This window comes from Danio rerio, chromosome 3, assembly GCF_052040795.2.
Source record: "Danio rerio strain M-AB ecotype USA chromosome 3, GRCz13ab, whole genome shotgun sequence".
Lineage (NCBI taxonomy): Eukaryota > Metazoa > Chordata > Actinopteri > Cypriniformes > Danionidae > Danio > Danio rerio.
In genome coordinates this window covers 35,635,410-35,655,000 of record NC_141023.1, presented here as the reverse complement: position 1 = coordinate 35,655,000, position 19,591 = coordinate 35,635,410, and the positions used below count along the sequence as shown (strand labels likewise).

At 35.2% G+C, this 19,591-nt stretch overlaps 1 protein-coding gene and 1 long non-coding RNA gene across 4 annotated transcripts in view; one reads left to right on the top strand and one right to left on the bottom strand.

The window, feature by feature from the left end:
* LOC147845696 (uncharacterized) overlaps window positions 1-2,728 on the bottom strand; it is a 3,425-nt gene extending 697 nt beyond the window's left edge. Inside the window, exons 1-2 of the long non-coding RNA XR_015481022.1 lie at window positions 2,544-2,728; window positions 1-905 (exon numbers count right to left, since the gene is read on the bottom strand). The exon at window positions 1-905 is cut by the window's left edge and continues 697 nt beyond it. This is a non-coding gene — a long non-coding RNA (uncharacterized LOC147845696). The remainder of the gene's footprint in view (window positions 906-2,543) is intronic.
* A 4-nt stretch (window positions 2,729-2,732) lies between these two features.
* rab11fip4a (RAB11 family interacting protein 4 (class II) a) overlaps window positions 2,733-19,591 on the top strand; it is a 95,835-nt gene continuing 78,976 nt past the window's right edge. For 2 of the 3 annotated variants that reach the window (XR_015479711.1, XR_015479710.1), the window contains exons 1-2: window positions 2,733-2,981; window positions 15,654-15,741. Coding sequence is in view for 1 of the 3 variants with exons in the window: in NM_001002533.2 (NP_001002533.2) it covers window positions 2,829-2,981; window positions 15,654-15,741 (241 nt within the window). In the remaining 2 variants the exon portion in view is untranslated. 3 annotated transcript variants of the gene reach the window in all.

The window sequence follows — 19,591 nt, the reverse complement described above, 5'->3', positions numbered from 1 at the left end:
TATAAAAATTATTTTTTAACCTCATAAAGTGGCTGTTGGGAGTGTTTGTCTAAATCATCACAGCCGAAATCTACCCGCATTTGACGGTTTGATAGGTCTTAACGTCAAGCTCTGTAGACAATGATTGTAAAAGATTCCCAATTTATAAAAGTAATGGTTTTACATCTCCTGTTACCAGGTGATCATTCTTGAGGAGTTCACGCAAAGGTTTTTATATACAATTGTTTTCAGAGTAATAGCAGTGTGTTGAAAAAAGTGAGTAAAGCTCAAAATCCTCATAACTTTTTTTTTTCAATACATGCAAATGCATCTGGGACACTGAACATTCCATTCTAAATCAAAACGTGAAGAAAAAAAACAGAGTTAATAGTTTGCAGAACTTGAAGAAAAACAAATATTTAAAATAAATAAAAATAATAAATTCATATATTAGAAAAAAAAATAATGAATTAGTTTAAAAATTGCAGTGTCTGTGTTGGCCATATAAACTGAAAAAATGCTGGAAGATCTAGCTCTCTTGTGAATTACTGAACTAATGTTATTCATAACCATGGATACTGAGAACTGCTTCACATCTATAGCATGAAGTTGGCCAACTTCTGGTACCCTTGAACAGGTATTACATGTGACAAACTCTGAATTTCTTTCTTTTGTCTTAGAAACAGCATTTTTGATGTCAGCCCACAAGATTTCTATTGGGTTGAGGTGTGGGGACTGGGCTGGTCACTCCATAACATTAATGTTGTTGTTGTCCTGGAACCAAGATGCCGCTCACTGCTGCTTGTTTGTGTTAGTGGTAGTTGTCTTGATGTATTTCCTCTTCGTCATAGGGCAACAAGACATCTTTAAGTATTCTGATGATTGAATTGATTGATAATCTCTGGAATGTGATAATAGGTCCAATCCTGTCGAAAGAGAAGCAACCTCGATATCATGTACTGGATTGAATTCAGTGTCTGGTGACACAGTTTGTTAAATGAACCCCAAACACTGAATTCAATCCATAGGTGGTGCAAGCATTGTGATCTGTGGATGCTTTTGTTTGTCTGTCTCCCTCCCTCCCAGGGTATTAAATATTGTAATGTTTAGGTAAGTCTTAAAATTATTGTCTTAAAATGTTTTGTAACTCACCAATTTAAGCCTTTTTCTTAAGTGAGTATTGGCAGAACCACCCCTACTTACTCTAAATGAAGTGTCATGTTTGATCCACCAGAAAGCAGAGTTCTGTACAGCAACGAATATTCTGAACTAATGAAATATGAGGTTCCACTTGTGCCAAAGAATTATTTAATGTTTGTGTTTTGTCTTCCTTACTCTAGGCTTCAGTGCAGTCTTCTGTGGACAGCCATTAAGGCCAAGTGTCTGGAATTCATTTAATATTATGCGTTAACACATTATTTACACATTATTACATTAGTTCCAGGCATTTTGGCCCCAGTGCCCTTCAACAGTGTTCCGTCATCTCTCCTCCCCTCATTTTAAAATAAGTGTAATAATTTTGCTGGCCAATAAGCTTTTTTTTTCTTAAAAATCTATGCACATACTTGCATACTTTCTATTTATGTAGACATTACGCTCAAATATTTTTAAACCGCCTTACAAAAACTAGGAAATAAGCTGATATGCAATATACAGAAAATATAGGGATACATATTAACATGCCAACCAGCAGGGATGGATTTAGGGCTTTAGGAGCCCTATACAGCCCAGGTCCTGATATGCACTCTTTCTACTTTTATTTTTATTTATATTGCTGTTTTTTAATTAGCTAGATTTAATAGATTTTTATTCAGTATATGAATAATGTTTTAAGTTTTGGATTAGTTTCATACATTAATAATTAGTAAATATACAGGAAGTTAAAATCTTGCCAGTGTTCCCAGATGAAACCAAAAGTGGTTATAAGGTCTTGAAATGTGTGGAAAGTGTCTTAAAAAGGTCTTAAAAGCTATCGAATTTCACTCTCTGATTCCTCTATATAGTTTAAATCTACATTTTACGTTTTCTTAAAATTAATTTAATTAACTAAACATCATAAATATTTACAGTGTGTTTATAAATTTGACTGCTGGACTGCTCTTTGATGGATATTGTATTTTATAATATTATTATTATTATTAAAAAACATTACATTATTATAATAATATTACATTTGATTCTATACTTTAAAAAATAACATAAAAAAACAAAATTTAGTTACTTTAAAGTTGTATGTTTAACTCTCAGCATACAAAATATGATAGAAATTGATGTTATATATAGTTTATAGGTATAATTTATACTGCTAGATATTTATTTGGGCTCTCAGTCAGATCTTCTGGGGCCGTAAGCGACCGCTTACCCCGCTTACTGGTTAAATCCACCCGTCCACCAATTTATTTGAATATCTGTGGACAAGGACAAATTCATAACACAGGGCAGTCTAATCATTTTGACACAAACAGAACCTCATGGCTCTGACAACATGAGTAATTGTTGATAATCTACTGTAACTGTTTTGAAACGACTTTGATTTGGGAACGGCCCAAGATGATGTCACTTACTTGATTTAATCCAACCGTTTGAGATTTGTTGACATTTATGTCCATTGCTTGATCATGATCCAATGCGAGCGAGCTAAATAGCATCATAAGTGACGTCAAACGCCGCTGCGCAGGTACGCGCGCCCCCGCCGCGCCGCCAATGGTTTCTTCCATCTGGTCTGAAGTGATGCTGCTGATGTCAGAGTGAGTGAGGCTGAGCTGCGCGCGAGCTGAGATGATGGCGAGCGCGCTCACAGCATCACCATCTCTCTAACACAGAGCATTCATCAGCGCAGCTTCTCAACGATGGACGGCAATGTCTTCCCCGACCAAGAACAGCTGCTGGCGTTCCTGAAGAAACTCAAAGAAGTGTTCGATGTGTGCGACGAGGATGCCGACGGATATATTCGGGTTGAGCACTTCGTGGACCTCGGTTTACAGTTCGGCCAAGGAGATGAAGTAAGAGCCTCTATTTACATAATCATTCTCTCATTACCCCCATAATGCGTAGTTAGTCGTTTTTAACGCTGCAGTGCACTTTTGTACTTAACACATGGGAATATTTCAGTGGGTCGTTGAACCCATTTCGTGCAAACAGGTTGGCTTTTTCACATTTTAAAGTATTTTGTGTAGTTGGACGTTTAATAGAGGTTCAGTTTTATGTAGGCAATTGGCTGTTTAATAACTGCACTTCCGTTAAGTAACCAAGACAACTGTCTCCTCAATCTCCTTCATCATCTGTGATGTCATCAGGCAACACTTACAGATTCAACAGTTCATGCTATATGTGCAGAATTAAAAATAAAACTGAATATCACCAAAACAGTTCACTGTGGAATGAGAAAATGTATTTTAATGGATGGTTAATTTATTATCCATGGCATAATATCCAAGGCATTAAACACAAAGGTTCAAATTTATTGGAATTAATAAGAAAAGGGATTTTTAATATTGCGGTTCTTTAGGGATGCAAAACGAGAACATGTGTAAACAAGGCCATGCAGCACTCACTTTATTTTTAAATGTCAACCAGCCATGTCAGGTGTATGTGTGGTTGGCATTACATACCATCTTGACTCATCTGATTAGAGAAGATTGAAGTTGATTGAGGGGTTTTTCCACATTTTATTGAATTCATAGTGCTATTTGTTTTAAAGATTGCTGATGCATTGGGAAAACCATAGATTTTTATACCTAGATGCCTCATTGGCAGTAGGCATGGGCCGGTATAAGATTCTGACCGTATGATAACCTTGGATAAAATACCACGGTTTGACGGTATTGTGATCACTGCTCTAAAATATCCCTTTATTTTAAATGTCTGAAAAACAACAAAAACAACAACCTTTTCCCTCTTTGAACACATTACATTTTATTTTGAGAAACATTTATAGTATTTTGGAGCAGTAAACATGTCAGGCAAAATAATTCTATTGAATTATTGACCTCTGCTGTTTTCATTAGTTTCAAAAACACTGATTTCTTTACAATTTAAAATGGCATCTTTGGATATCCTTTCTGCTGGAGATACTGTCATCCTGAAAAAATGTAAATAAAAAAATCTCACACATACAATAGAAAAAGTATAGCAAAAAATGGTGGTTTTAAAACCTTGACTTTTCCAAAACACGGTATGCCTTAAAAACGGTTATCGTCTCATGTCTAATTGACAGCTGTTGCGATGTACAGGTATTTGTGAGTGATCTGCCATGTTGGATCAGTCAAAGCCAGTTTGTGGACATTTGAAAGCAAGCTCAGTCAGTACATCAATCCTTATATATTTTTGTGTTCATAAGAAGAAATTGTTTTCATTGTAGATTATACAGCACATTTTAGTGACAAAACAGCTTTTAAATAAATAAACAAGGACAAATACAAGTACAAAACACCCTGCCTTGCCCCTCAAAATATAAAAAAGCTGGCCGTACGTCTGTTATATGCATAGCCTATGAATATTTACATCAGTTAAGCATTTGCTGAGGCAGCACAATATAAGACAAGGGCATTGGCTTATGTAACATCATAATAGTTAATATAATACTACTGACTTATTGTGAATAAAAACATAAACAAAATAGCAGCTAAAAGATGGCAGCCACATCAACATGTCTGGAGCAGCTGATTGTGGCATCTATGTGTACATCATGTCTATAAGAAAAACCACACTCTGAATTTCAAATAAATATTATTCTTATTTTAACAATTTTTTAAAGATTTATGTTGATGTTTCTGGCTTCGGTGCTTCCTCTGTGCAGTTCAGCGTGCACTTCTTGATGGGCTGCCAATAAATGCTTTTGTCCAGAAATCTGTCTAATGGACAGCGTCTCTCTTCAGAGTGACCAGTCGATAGCCACTGGCCTGTGTGAGCTTTGCTGCTGCTGAGGTTGTGTCTTATATGGTTGAAAACACTGTTTAGACATTTGGACACATTCAGTATTGCTTTCTGATATCGAAATATAGCAAATGTCTGTGGATGGTTTAAATTCTTTTATATTTGGTAATGAATGCAGTAAAATGGTTTATTCAGTGTGTCATGGCACTAGCGATCCTGTCTAATATCCACTAGATGAAGGTGTTTCGTGATTTGGTGTTTTTCTGGAGTGTTTTGCCAAAATTGCGTTTAGACCAGGTGCAGATTGCACATGATGTGTGTTTGGGTTAAGACCACTGGACTCTGGGCCTTTCCTCTTCAGCTTTGGAGTTTTGTTTTGTTTTGTTTTCTTTATATTTATGAATCATTCATTCATTCATTTTCTTTTTGGCTTAGTCCCTTTATTTATCAGGGGTCGCCACTGCAGAATGAACCGCCAACTTATCCAGCATATGTTTTATCCAGCGCAAGCCATTCCAGCTGCAATCCAGCACTGGGAAACACCCCTACACTCTCATTCACACAAATACACTATGGACAAATTAGCTTGCCCAATTCACCTTTAGCGCATGTGTTTGGACTCTAGGGGAAACTGGAGCACCCGGAGAAAACACATGCGAAAACGGTAAACATGCAAACTCCACACAAAAATGCCAACTGGCCCAGCCGAGGCTCCAACCAGCAACCTTCTTGCTGTGATGTATCATTTCATTTAATTTCTGATTAAATATATTTAAATTGATTTGATTTTCTTCTTTGGATCTTTATTTGGTTTTGTTACTTTGAGCCAGGGGGTTGTAACAAGTGGCATACAGAAAACCTGGCTCACATTAGGATTTAATAATGCTACTTTAAAACTAGCCATTGCCTTCCACTCTCATGATGATCGTTAGTTGATCTGTCAGTTCAGCTTATCCGCTCAGGAGAACGCCCTGTATTTAGAGCGTGACCAAAACAAACAGCATAATGACAGGCATCACAGGTGCTTTGCTAATCCTTATCTTTTTTTCTCATTTACAGGGATGCCTATTATTCTCTCCAATTGGGCCAGTCTGTGTTTATCTGTTTTTTTTTTTTTAAATGTCATGCAGTTTTTTTTTTAACAAATTAGACTTAAGGCTAGAAAAGCTGGACCCCTTGTTGTGCTTTCTCATGTCATTAGGCTGGTATGAAGGCACATTAAGAGCAGCAGAAATAACAGCTGTAAAAACACTCATTTCCATTCCTGTCACCATGGCAATCATCTTTAACAACTGCTGAAAAGGACTTTTTATAAATGCAGGCTGGTGTTAAAGAAAAGGCTATACAGTCTGTGTCTGTTGCCTAAATAGACTTTGCATAATATATACAGTTAAAGACAAAATTGTTAGTAATTATGTGAAATTATTATTTTTTCCAAATATAAATTAAAAATAAAATATATTAAATTAAAGTCAGACCTCTGCTTTATGTGCTGCTCCACTATGAGCAGAAGTTGACACTTGCATCTTTCAGCTGATTAAGATGTTTAATTGGCTCCCTCTACACATTCAATTTAATCCATAATGAATTGTGGTGCCTCAAGGCTCTTTGACATTTAAAATAAGTCTATGCGGCCTCTGTGAACGGCACTAATGAAAAAGGAATGGGCAACCTGCCTCCCTTTGCCTAAATCTCTTAGGAAATCTTGATGAGGTACACTGCTTAGTTGCCTACGTTCACATATACTGTACATAGTTTTCAGTCATATGACTGGTGAGAAGACTGGGAGAGTAAAACAATCAGGTAACACCTCATAACTACACACTATGAATCATCTATTAAGCATTAGCAATCAGTTAATCCATTGTATGTTAAGCATTAACTCTACATTACTGGACGTTAGTAAGCAGTTTATAAATACTGCTACAAATGCTGTATTCTGGACTTATATGTACATTAATAATGTGCTTAACGATCATTATTTTTTCATTAATTAACTATTGCATTATTTACAGGCCAGTTATTTAAGAACAGTTAGTGCTAATAAACAAGAATCAACTTATGTCAGAATGATGTACAACACAATTTACAGCTCCTGTAGCATAATTGCAATCTCAAAAATTATATAGTAATGCATGAGGCATGACAAATGACCAAATATCATTGGAGTCAATACCCAACATAGTGCTAATGCAAACGCAACTGTACTAATATTATATACTGTAGTTGCTTTAATTACTTCTGTTGTCCTCGTGTGTAAGTTATTTTGGATCAGAAACAGGGTGACACAGTGGCTCAGTGGTTAGCACTTTCCTCTCACAGCTGTTTCGAGTCCCTGCTGGGTCAGTTGGCATTTCTGTGTGGAGTTTGCATGTTCTCCCTGTGTTGGCGTGGCTCTGGTTTCCCACACAGTCCAAAGACATGTGCTATAGGTGATTTGGATAAACTAAATTGTTTGAAGTGTATGTGTGTGAATGAGTGTGCATGAATGTTTCCCAGTACTGGGTTGCAGCTGGAAGGGCATCTGCTGCGTAAAACATATGCTGGATTAGTTGGCAGTTCATTCCACTGTGGCAACCCCTGATGAATAAAGGGACTAAACTGAAGGAAAATGAATGAATGAACTCTGCCAAACATCCAATTGGATGCTGCACAATGGTGGTGGTGCGAAGAGACCCCCCCCCCCCTTTAAAATTGTGAAGGGCTTTGGGTGTATGGCCATACAGAATACACTGTCAAATAAAGACATTAGAATTAAAAAGTAAATATATAACTTCATTACTTGCCTTATGCAATACACTGCAGTTTAGCACACTGTTCTGTTGCTATCAGTTCAGATGCACAGTTTGTATCATAGATCAGGACCTTACTAATTTTGGACTTTTAATAAAATGATCTTATACTATTAGTTTTAATGGGTAAAAATGAATGGTTTTCAATAGAGAATAGTTGCTTGTTATGAAACAGGTGTGGTATCACATAAGAAAATAGATTTTTTTGCAAGATTATTTGGATAATTAATGTGTTGTTTTGGTAATATATTTATTCTCATGTGCCAGTAATTGTGGATGACTAATCTGACCATTAAGCACACAGATGGTGGCGCTTTATTTTAGAAACAAGCCCCTTGCATGTCAGCTCATTGTGTTGTCACCAGTACATTTTTAAACCGCATCAGGTCGTGTGACTGTTTCTGCTTGCTAAACACGCTGAGCCGTGTGCAGGAGTCAGCAGAGGTGACAAACAGCTTGATTTTATCTGATGGATAGTGGGCACAAGGGGGAAGGACTCTGTAAGTCATCCTTCCAATGCTTCAGTACAGAATCAAATCAAAAATACTAATGATTATAGCGCAAGACAAACTCACAGTGTTTAGCTATACAAATAAGCTCTTAACAGTACAGTACTTTCATTTAATTGTGGGTTTGCATTTAAAACACCTTTACAAGGATGAAAATGTAATGCTCAAGAAACGTTTATTTTTTTCCAACTTTATGAAGCTCTGTTAATTTAACAAAAAAGAATATTTACGAACACAAAGTGGCAAAAACAAACTGATTGAAATGAAAACATTTATTTATTATTTATTAAAAAGAAACGTCTACAACTCTCATTATTTGAGTTGTGCATGTTTCTATTTGTCAAGACTCTTCAAGTTCAAACAAACATTTATTTATCATAATTTTAGACTTTTAAGGTTTCTTGACTAGTTTAGTGAGGTTTTGTTTTTGTTATTTTTCTGTATGAATGTGCAATATGACAAGAAGACGCTGTGAACAAAATGGCTGTGAAGTAGTGTTTGCTTGTCATTAGTAAGAAGCAAATGTTTTTGTGCCGTGTTGTACCAGTGGGGGTGATACAGTTCAGCTCTTTGTGCTGAAGGAAGTGATGTAAGCGCATTAGTGTACTGTGAGGTACAGTCACAGATGACTGCTCTCTCTCTATGTGCTGCCATTCTGAGTCACAGGTGTGATAAACAGTCATGAAGCAGCAGCTTGAACATTTGTGACGACTGCTTGCATGTCCTAGCCGGCTTTCTTACCAATCCATCCTCTGTTTCTTTTCTCTAATATTGTATTATTAATTTCTCTAAAAACCATCACCTCATTTGTCTTTTGTTCCATTTTTGTTGTTGTCTTTAAGGTCCTAAAATTTAAAGTCTAAAATTCTCATCAAAAATTTTATTTGGTATAAATAATTAAGACCTCTTGCTGTGTTAATTACATTCACACCATGCCTAAAACTTTCACCCATCTAAAAACCAAAACAAAAATTTAAAAAGCTAAATGGATTGTGTTAAATATTCAGCATTTTTCATGCCTATGGGAAGCATTTTTAGAGAGGCCTTTTGACTATTCTATTTCAATTCCTGGCTCAACTTTTTGATGCTACAGTTTGGTGTGAGGACAAAAATTTGTATAATGGCCTGGTTATGACACAGGTATTACACAGAGGAGGTAAATTAGGTGGACACTGGCCATGTCCCCATTTTCAAAAGGTGTCTAAATCATACAACTTTTTTTTCTTTTTTGTTCAGAAAGTAAAAATGGAGGGTTCTGTTTAAGTACAAGATATGTGGCTTCAGAATTCCTAGCAGAATCAAACTGTAAAAGCAAGTATACGTTGAATCTCTCTGGATGATCTTGCAACTTCTTGATAAAGAGGTGAACTCTTCCTTTGTACACATTCTCAGGACTAGATGGACCGAATAAATAAATTTTCTGTTACTATTTGTTCAAAAAAAAAAAAGGAAGTACAACAAAAACAAACAACAACAAAAACAATCTCCTTAACCATCATCAGTCTGTGGCATACCTGGGTGAGGCAATGGCAGCCCTTTTGTGCCAGACCGCACACCAGCGCATTTGTGTAGAGAAATAAAGCAATTTACATATCTGTCAACATTGGGATGTGAAAAAAAGGGTAATGGAATTATGGAAAATGGAATAACTGTAATGGAAAGGAAAGAAATAACGCCTTTTTAAAAAAGCCTAAATGTAATGTAAGCACAGAACTGATTTACATTTAGGAGCAAGGGGTGTCCTTTGATGGTTTGGTGGTATGGGTTGCAAATAGAGAGGATCAGCTCTTTAGTGTTTATTGCCACCCTTCATAGAAAAATTTAAAAATACGGGAGAAATATGGGAAAATACCTTTACGAGATGAATTGTAAAATATGGGATAATCCTGGGAAAAACGGCAGGGTTGACAGGTATGCAATTATGACCACACCCCAACTTTTACCGGGGACACACCACACCTTTTTTTGAGGGGATTCTTGAACACAGAGAGTGAGGACCTCTGTTTAAACGTCTCTTCCGAAATACAATGCTCACTGACAATATAGAGTCCCTTTCACTACATTGGGGCATTAGGACCCGCACAGACCATAGGGTGAGCGCTCACTGCTGGCCTCACTAACACCACTTCTAACAGCAACCTAGTTTTCCCAAGTGATCTCCCATCCAGGTATTATCCCGGTGCAGTCCTGTTTAGCTTCATGTATTATTATTCATTTATTTGCAACATATAAGTTAATACACATCAGACTTAGTGGGCAACGTTTTTGTGTCTGACAAATTTTTTAATTTAAAGAATTATTAGCCCCCCTGAATTATCAGCCCCCCTGTATATTTTCCCCAATTTCTGTTGAACTGAGAGAAGATTTTTTCAACACATTTCTGATCATAAAAGTTTTAATAACTCATTTCTAATAACTTATTTGATTTTTACCATGATGACCGTAAATAATATTTTACTAGATATTTTTCAAGACACTTGTATACAGCTTAAAGTGACATTTAAAGGGTTAGTTAGATTAACTTGACACATTAGGGTAATTAGGCAAGTCATTGTATAGTGGTTTGTTCTCTAGACTATCGAAAAATATATAGCTTAAGGAGCCTAATAATATTGTTTAATAATACAAATTTTATTCTAGCCAAAATAAAACAAACAAGACTTTCTACAGACAAAAAAATCTTATACGATAAACTGTGAAATATTTAATTTGGGAACTATTTGAAAAAGAAAAAAAATTCACAGGAGGGCTACTAATTTTTAATTAATTTAGAAAATCTGAACACTGTGCGCGAGGACCTCTTTTGTCTTTCTATCCTTCACCTTCATTCAGTATTCCTCCCTCTCGTCTCCATCTCCTTCTCCTCCTGCAGTGGATTTGTTGGTGCTGGCGGAGGTTTGCTGTGATTGGTATGCTTGAAGAGCACGAGGATGTTGGAGTGCAGAACGTGTGGTGAACATGTGTGCCTCTGCTCTTCTTCCCCTCCCTCAGGCTGCATTTGCTGCTGGCCTTGAAGAGCTTGCTAACATTGAGCCCTTGATGCATCTCTTATTAACAGCAGCACTGCTTCATAGAGACTGAGAGAACACACAGAGACAAGATGTGAGGGTCAACAGCGCCTGACTGAGCTTTAATTTCATCTCTTAAAGATACTTTGTTGGGATAGTTCACTCTAAAACCAGAATTTACTCCTCTCAGGAGGTGTCGACATTAAAAAATACAATGGAAGTCAACTGTATTACAATATTCTTCAAATATAGAAACTGTTTATGTGTGTCTAAAAGAAAAGGCATCTCATAAATGTTTGTAACCACTTGAAGGAGAATAAATGATAAGAATATTCATTTTTTTGGGTGAACTGTCACTTTATTGGGTACAGAGTAGTAGAATGCATATTTTAAAGCAATTGTATCACTTAATTCATTATGTATTTTCTGACTGAGAGGATGAAACTTATTAAAGGACTGTAGTTGAATGTGCTCGGTGAGTTCAAAGAAACACAAAGTAACTTTTGAGCCTGCAGCTATTCTGAACGAACGTGGTGGGAATCTTTCATTTCTGCTGATGAAACAGGTTTTACTGATGTCAACTGAACACAACTGCACTAAAGCACATCTTTAAAGGGATAGTTCAACCAAAAATGTAGTCCAATTCTTTTTTCTGTTGAACACAAGACGGTTTTGTAGGATGTTGAAAACCAGATGCCACTGATTTATGTACATTTTTCTTATGAATTTCAGTCACTTTTTGCTATCCAACATTTTTCAAAAATTAGTTTTGTGTTCAACTGAAGAAAGAAACTCAAAGTTTTGTAACAGTTGAATTATCCCTTTAAGATTTTTTTTTAATGTTAACAAAGATATTTTCATTGTGATTTCCTTAATGAACGTTTAACATATATAAAAACTTCTAAAGGACTCCCAATTCTGCAAGTCTGTATATGTAAATAAAAACCTGACTAAAATATTATTATAAATTATCTTTTAGTGGAAATTGAATGGAAAGCTTAATGGAAGTCTTATGGGTAACGGAACAACTTGGGGGTGAAAATATTTTTACAGAAATTTAAAATCTTTTTCATTTTGCTACCTTGATTTAAATTTTTTTAAGAAATATGTAATGGAAAACCACACACAACCAGTCTGATCGGATGGTAGAGTATATCTCAATGTTCTAATGTTTGGAGCCAAGTTATTGCAACCTTTTGTCTTTTCTTTGTTTGTAAAATAAGCAAACCATGTGGCGAACAACTAATTTTGTGTTCCCTATACAATAACTGTATTTTAAAGAACACACTGGCAAATTGTGGTCCCTTCAGGTTATTTCTTTAGAAATTGTTTTGTTTGTCTGAAAAAGGTCTTAAATTTGCTGTCGTAAAATGCCACAAATAATCCTTACTTTACTTTTGTCCTATTTTATGCATTAACAATTTCCTTATACACTACCTGACAAAAGTCTTGTCGTCGATGCCAGTTTCTCAGCAAGAAATTTTAACTTGATTTCTTTGGAAAAGTGGCAGAAGGGAGATTTTTCTGATGAATCAAGTCAGCACTCCTTCTCATACCTCAGCCTCCATATCAAAGTTCCTGAAAGCAAAAGTCAAGGTTCTCAAGGACTGGCCAGCCCAGTCACCAGACATGAACATTATTGAGCATGTCTAGGGTAAGATGATGGAGGAGGCATTGAAGATGAATCCAAAGAATCTTGATGAACTCTGGGAGTCCTGCAAGAATGCTTTCTTTGCCATTCCAGATGACTTATTAATAAAGTTATTTGAGTCATTGCAGAGATGTATGGATGCAGTCCTCCTAGCTTATGGGAGTCCGACACAATATTAATTCTTTTTCGATTGCACCATGACTTAATATTCTATACTGGACATTATTTCTGTTAAGTAACAAGACTTTTGTCTAAGTAAAGTCAGACCTTACTCTCCTAATTAAATCATTAAAAATCAAGACATGATCATATTTTATTTTGGTAAAATCTAGAGGCCTTTGCCTTTCATATTAGCCACTTCTGATAGCAAATGATCAACTAGAAGTCAAGTTATTATCTGTTGTTGCTAAAAATTGGATAGGCGACAAGACTTTTGCCAGGTAGTGTATAAAACTACTTACTAACCCCAAATTTGTAATGATTTTGTAGATGTGAATAGCATTATTTTGTATGTCTCTTTGATTTATCTCTCTCTCTGCCTGCTTTAATTATTGTGGAGACTAAATTTGGGCCAAGTGATTTATTTAGCTCATGTGCGCTCCTCTCTTCCTGGTGTGTGCAACATCACAGAGATGAACACATCACATGCTGTCATGGCCGCTGTGCTTCAGTTGTGCTTGTGAGCATTAATGCACTAAACGTCTGTGTTTCGTTGGTGGTGTGGTGAATCATTCCAGCAGGTTTTAAGCTGAGGGCTCAAAGACAGAGCACTTGTCAAGAACACTTCTCCTTCTCTTGGAGGTGAATATATTTGGAAAGAAGTGACACTGTCAAGGAGCTGTGTGCGAGGTGTGAATCACAGTTCACATGATTTCTGTGTTGCCAGGGAATGTTTTCTCATAGACTCAAATAAGTATGACAGCCCTTAAGGGCAAATTTCACATATGAAAAAAAATCACGACTAATGAGATCTCTTTAGTTGCTGTGTTATTTCTTTCGGGGGACAATGAAATCAGTTTTTATTTTTTCACAATGTCATTTACAAAGACATTTATAAACATTAAAAAGCATATCAACATTTTGTAAAGGTATATCAAATATAAAAATTATATAATTTTTTAAATCAAATTTTACATTATTCTAAAAATTTGTTGCATTTTTATTATAAATTTTTTAAACCAAATTCTGTGTTTCCTGTTTAGATTTTTTTTCTGGATTTAATTTTAAATGTTTAACTAATGTTTTTTTTAAATCTAACCAACTGAACAAACTTATAATTATATATACACATATATGTGTTGTATTTTTTTTATATTGGCCAAAATATTTTTATATATATTTTTTTCTAGAAATCAAATAAAGGCATAAAACATTAACTATTTAATGAATCTTTTAATAAAATGAAAATTTGATTGTTCCTTAGAATTTTTTAATAATAATAATAATAATAATAATAATAATAATAATAATAACAATAATAACTGAAATAATAAATAGTAATACATTTGTCACATTTTTGTTGACAAATTTCAGGTTGACATGTTATAAAGGGACTCAAGTTTCAGTAAAAAACGCTGGGCTGTAATTAGTTTGTAAAAAATGTATTTAAATGACATCTTTAACCAATCGGTTGGGTTTGTCCCTATTCGACCCAAAGTAGATTAAAACAACCCAGCATTTTTTGAGAGAATGGTTGGGTTTGTCCATGTTTGACACAATGTTGGTCAAAAGATAGTTTCTATCACCTAAAACAGTAAAAGTGATAGTTTATTCAGCTTTGAATATAAATATTATCTTGTCATATATTAAGACTGAAATCACCCAACCACCACAGGACATCAACATGACATCAGATTGACGTTGTACCTCATTGTTGTGGGACTTCGCATTTTGTTTGGATATGAAAATCGGGTTGACATCAGAACCCAACGTTAGGCTGACGTCAATGTCCAATATCAGACGCATATTGCATTTTGGTAACTTTCCAATGCAACCTAAAAACAACCAAATATCAACATCAACTGTTGTTGTTTCCACTATAATGTCTATCAGATATTAGATTTTGGTTGCCATATCTGACTAATAAGTTTCAGTATTTGACGTCAACAGGATGTTAGTTTAGGATGGATTTTGGTCACTTTCGTTGGATTTTGGTCACTTTCCAACACAACCTAAAATCAACCAAATATCAACGTCATTATTGGAGGTCAAAATAGCATTGTCCTTAGATGCTGGCAACCTAAGTCTAACCTAATATTAATGTCTAATGACGTTGTGTGTCTGCTGAGCACATGGAGATGTTTGAGTTTAAAACCAACAAAATAGTTATTTACATTTCTTATTACATTTTTTCAGAATCACATTATATGACTCACCTTCATTTAAAAGCTTTTGACAGACTTTAACAATGTTTGTTTTTCGTTCAGCAAATTTTAGTTGCGCATTTGAGATATTTAAGCCTATTACGCCATAAAAACAGCCTCTGAGCAATACATTATTCAGTGTCATCAGAAAAAAACAGCTTAATACAGTTTCTGAAAGAGGCAGCCACGCTTGAGCAAGGTGTTTGAAGGCTAATGGTGTAGGAGTCGAGTAAGCGAGTCTTGTCAGGTGTCAGCAGTATGTCAGGATCAGTCTATTTCTCTTAGACGTTTGTCCATCACAGAGACTTGCTGACCTGTCCTGACAGCCGCTCTAATACTGCAGCATCTGACCACTCATAACACATCTGCTCTTTTATTTATTTATAGCATGGTACCATCTTGAACATGTGACCATCCTCATCATCAAGGTGCCTTTATGCATCTCGCTCTCATGACTGTCTTCCTTTTTTTTTCAGGTGAAGAAGTTTGCCAAGTACTTGGATCCCAACGCTCACGGCAGAATAAACTTCAAAGATTTCTGTCATGGAGTGTTTGCAATCAAAGGTAAGATGATGGTTTCTGAGCAATGTTTCATAAATGCTGTTGATGAATCTGTTGTTACAAGATCAAATGAGATTTGAGAACATCACAGTAAAAATATCTGAAATATGAGCTATAATATGTAAATATTATATGCAAAAATAATCATCATGCATTCTAATGCTTAAATAAATTTACTTCATATATATATAAAGTTGAAGTCAGAATTATTAGCCCTCCTTTAAATTTTTTTTCTTTTTAAATATTTACCAAATTATGTTTAACAGAGCAAGGAAATTTTCATAGTAATTTTCATAGTATTTTTTTCTTCTGGAGATATTTTATTTGTTTTATTTTAACTAGAAAAAAAGCAGTTATTAATTTTTTTAACACAATTTTAAGAACAAAATTATTAGCCCCTTTAAGCTATATATGTTTTCGATAGTCTACAGAACAAACAATTTTTTTTTCAGAACAAAATTTATTTAAAAAGATTTGCCCAATTAGTTTGTTCGCTGGCTATAAAATAGCACTCTGATTGAAAACAAAAAAGTTGATACAGTCTAGTTTTATATATATATATATATATATATATATATATATATATATATATATATATATATATATATATATACTTGTTCTGTCACAAGCAGTGGATCAGTTCAGTACAAAGTGTTCCAAACCGAATCGCTCTCCAGAGATGAAGGCTGAGTTGCTAGACACCATGTTCCTTTATACAGACACATCCTGAAAGAAAGTGGGCACAATTTCTCAAATAAATGCAGTTTCAACTCCAGTCGAGTATTATCTCTCCATTTAATTTTAAGCCATTTAAATACCCAAATCCAAAACTGATAAAGGGGTGTTCTGCATTCTTATTGGCGTTCTCCATCCACCTCTGTGTCCACTGAAAATCTGTAATGCTTAGGGATAATGAATAGCATGAGTGAGCAAAATCTGATTAGAGATGTGTGCTTCACCACTGAACACTCTTGATCTGCCTAATTGAAAATAACCACATTTGAACAGCAAAATTACGAGCATCTCTGGGTGTGCCTGTAATGAACCGTTTATCCGATTGAAACATTTTCCCATATAACGACAGCATAGTAATTCACTTGTTAGTGTGGGTTGAGCTTCTCAGTTAAAAGATTGGGGGTGGGGGATGTTATTCCTGATTACAGTGGGATTTTTAGGGTTTTCCAAAAATGGTTACTGTGTAATCATGGCTCAGCAGCGTAATTTCACATTATTTATAGTTGCTTTAGGACACTTATTGCCTTGTCTTGATGGGCACACCAGCTCTTCCCTTTTTCGCTGTCATTAAGAGCACTGTAAACAGGGTAACATTTGTCAGCCAGGGACACTTGCGCAGCTTGGCAAACTTATGAAGCCGATATCTGCCAGCTGAATAGGCAGGACACCAGCAGACACGAGGACCCGGGTGTCACGTCTATCTCTGCCAGTGCTTTATGGAGAAGCAGGCAGGCCAAATGGGCTTCAGGCCCAGGGCTTTGTCCCCCAGTGTCCTGTGTTTAATGAGGCCCAGTGGTGTTCCCAATCACTCTTTCACTAATGAATCCCCCAATCCCTGTTTCCCAGCACGCACACCAAATCCGCAAAGCAGAAACTGATGTTCGTCCTTTTGGAGTCCCAAAGGAGCACTGTTGTGTGTGTGGTGGAGTCAAGTCACCTTTATTTACAGTACATGCTGCATATGCAGACCAGATCGTTTCAAGGCTTTACAATAACAGAGAGGAAAATAACAGAGGTGCAAACTTGAGGCAGTTTTAATTTCTGCTGTGAAGTACTTCTAAAAAGAAAGCAGTGTGTGTTCAACAGTGGCAAGGCCAGAAATTTTTCTTAATAACAAAATTTACTAAATTTAGATGTGAACAATTCATTTATTCAAGCTAATCCACAGAATAAACAACAACAACAACAACAACAACAACAACAACAATAATAATAATTATTATTATTATAATAATTGTAATAAAATAATCAAAATCTTATAATTAGCTTCTGCTCTGAAATGTTGTTTTCAGACATGATTGCTTTTTCTGATGCCGTTTGTTTGGCGGTTTGGGCAAAATATCCTTAGCCACTGCTCTCCATCCTTTAGTTTGCTAAATAAAACCCTGCCCTCTATTCAGTATTATGTTTTAGCTGGAAATGTCACAATACTGAAGTAAATTCATTAGGATCCATACCTGCCAAAACTCCTTTTTCCAGAGAGTCCTCTCTATTTTACACAAATCTCTTCATTTTTCTCATTTTGTTATTGCTCCCAGAAAACTTCCATAATTTGCATGTTGCCAGATCTTGTATGAAGCTCATCATCTCAATCAATCAAATGTTCAAACCGAAATTTCAAACCATTTGTGACCTTAACCTGGTAACCTACAACCCAGTTGTGCTGTTGGTTTCTGTGCAGGTGGTAGTAGCAGTGTCAGTGGTTGAAATGGAAGGAAAGGAAAAGAAAAATAAAGAAAAAATTATTAGCCCCCCTTTTAATTTTCTTTTATTTTTAAATATTTCCCAAATGATGTTTAAAAGATCAAGGAAATTTTCACAGTATGTCTGATAATATTTTTTCTTCTGGAGAAAGTCTTATTTGTTTTATTTCGGGTAGAATAAAAGCAGTTTTGAATTTTTGAAAACCCATTTTAAGGTCAAAATTATTAGCCCCTTTAAGCTAATTTTTCAGATAGTCTACAGAACAAACCATCATTATACAACAACTTGCCTAATAACCCTCACTTGCACAGTTAACCTAATTAACCTTGTTAACCTTTAAATGTCACGTTAAGCTGTATAGAAGTGTCTTGAAAATTATCTAGTCAAATATTATTTACTGTCATCATGGCAAATAAAATAAATCAGTTATTAGAAATGAGTTATTAAAATAATATATTATTATGTTTAGAAATGTGTTGAAAAATCTTCTCTCCGTTAAACAGAAATTGGGGGAAAAAACGGGGGGCTATAAATCCGGGCGGTAATAAACGAGACTTTAACTGTATATTATTATTATTATTATTATTATTATTATTATTATTATTATTATTATTATTATATCTTTAAAAACACACAACCCTTTATAACCACCCTCCCTCCCTTAAGTGCTGCTTTGTGTAAGTCATAGGACTTACACAGATTTATTAAAATACTCTCCTTTTATAAGTTTTACACCTGAAATGTAAACTCCAACAAATGCATATGCAATAACTTGAGCCACGAAAAAGGCTTTTCTATTTAACAAACTTCTGACTTTAGTAAAACTGACTGTGTTTTTTTAATGCATTGCTGATGCAAGCTGTAAGGAAATCCGCTCCCAAGTGCCATTTAAACCCTAATTAAACAAGGCAAAGGTAACAGTCATTAAGAGAAGACTCTTGGGACAAATCATGTGCGTCTGGAGGCCAGCTTTTGTCTCTTTTGGAAATGAATGAACAATACTGTCTACAGTAATTATCCACCAACACTTAGACTATGTGTACGTGCACACCTTTTTTTGTGTGTAATGTGTGTTTTCTTTTAAGAATTTATAGTCTTTTGTATATACCGCATTTACCTGTTAAGAGACATGTGCTGCTGCTGATGTGACAGTAAAAGTGATCTGATTTTGTGTTTTATTCCTGGACATGGTTCACAAGTCAAGTTGTATATTGAGTTTATTAACACTTTGGTAACACTTTTAAGTTCTAATTCTCACTACTAACTATTGGCTTAATACCTGCCTATTATTAAGACATTGTCTGTTATTAGCACTTAAAAAGTATGAGCTTTTTCCACATCCCTAATCCTACCTCATACCTAAACCCAACTATTACCTTACTAACTATTAATAAACAGCAAATTAGTATTAAGC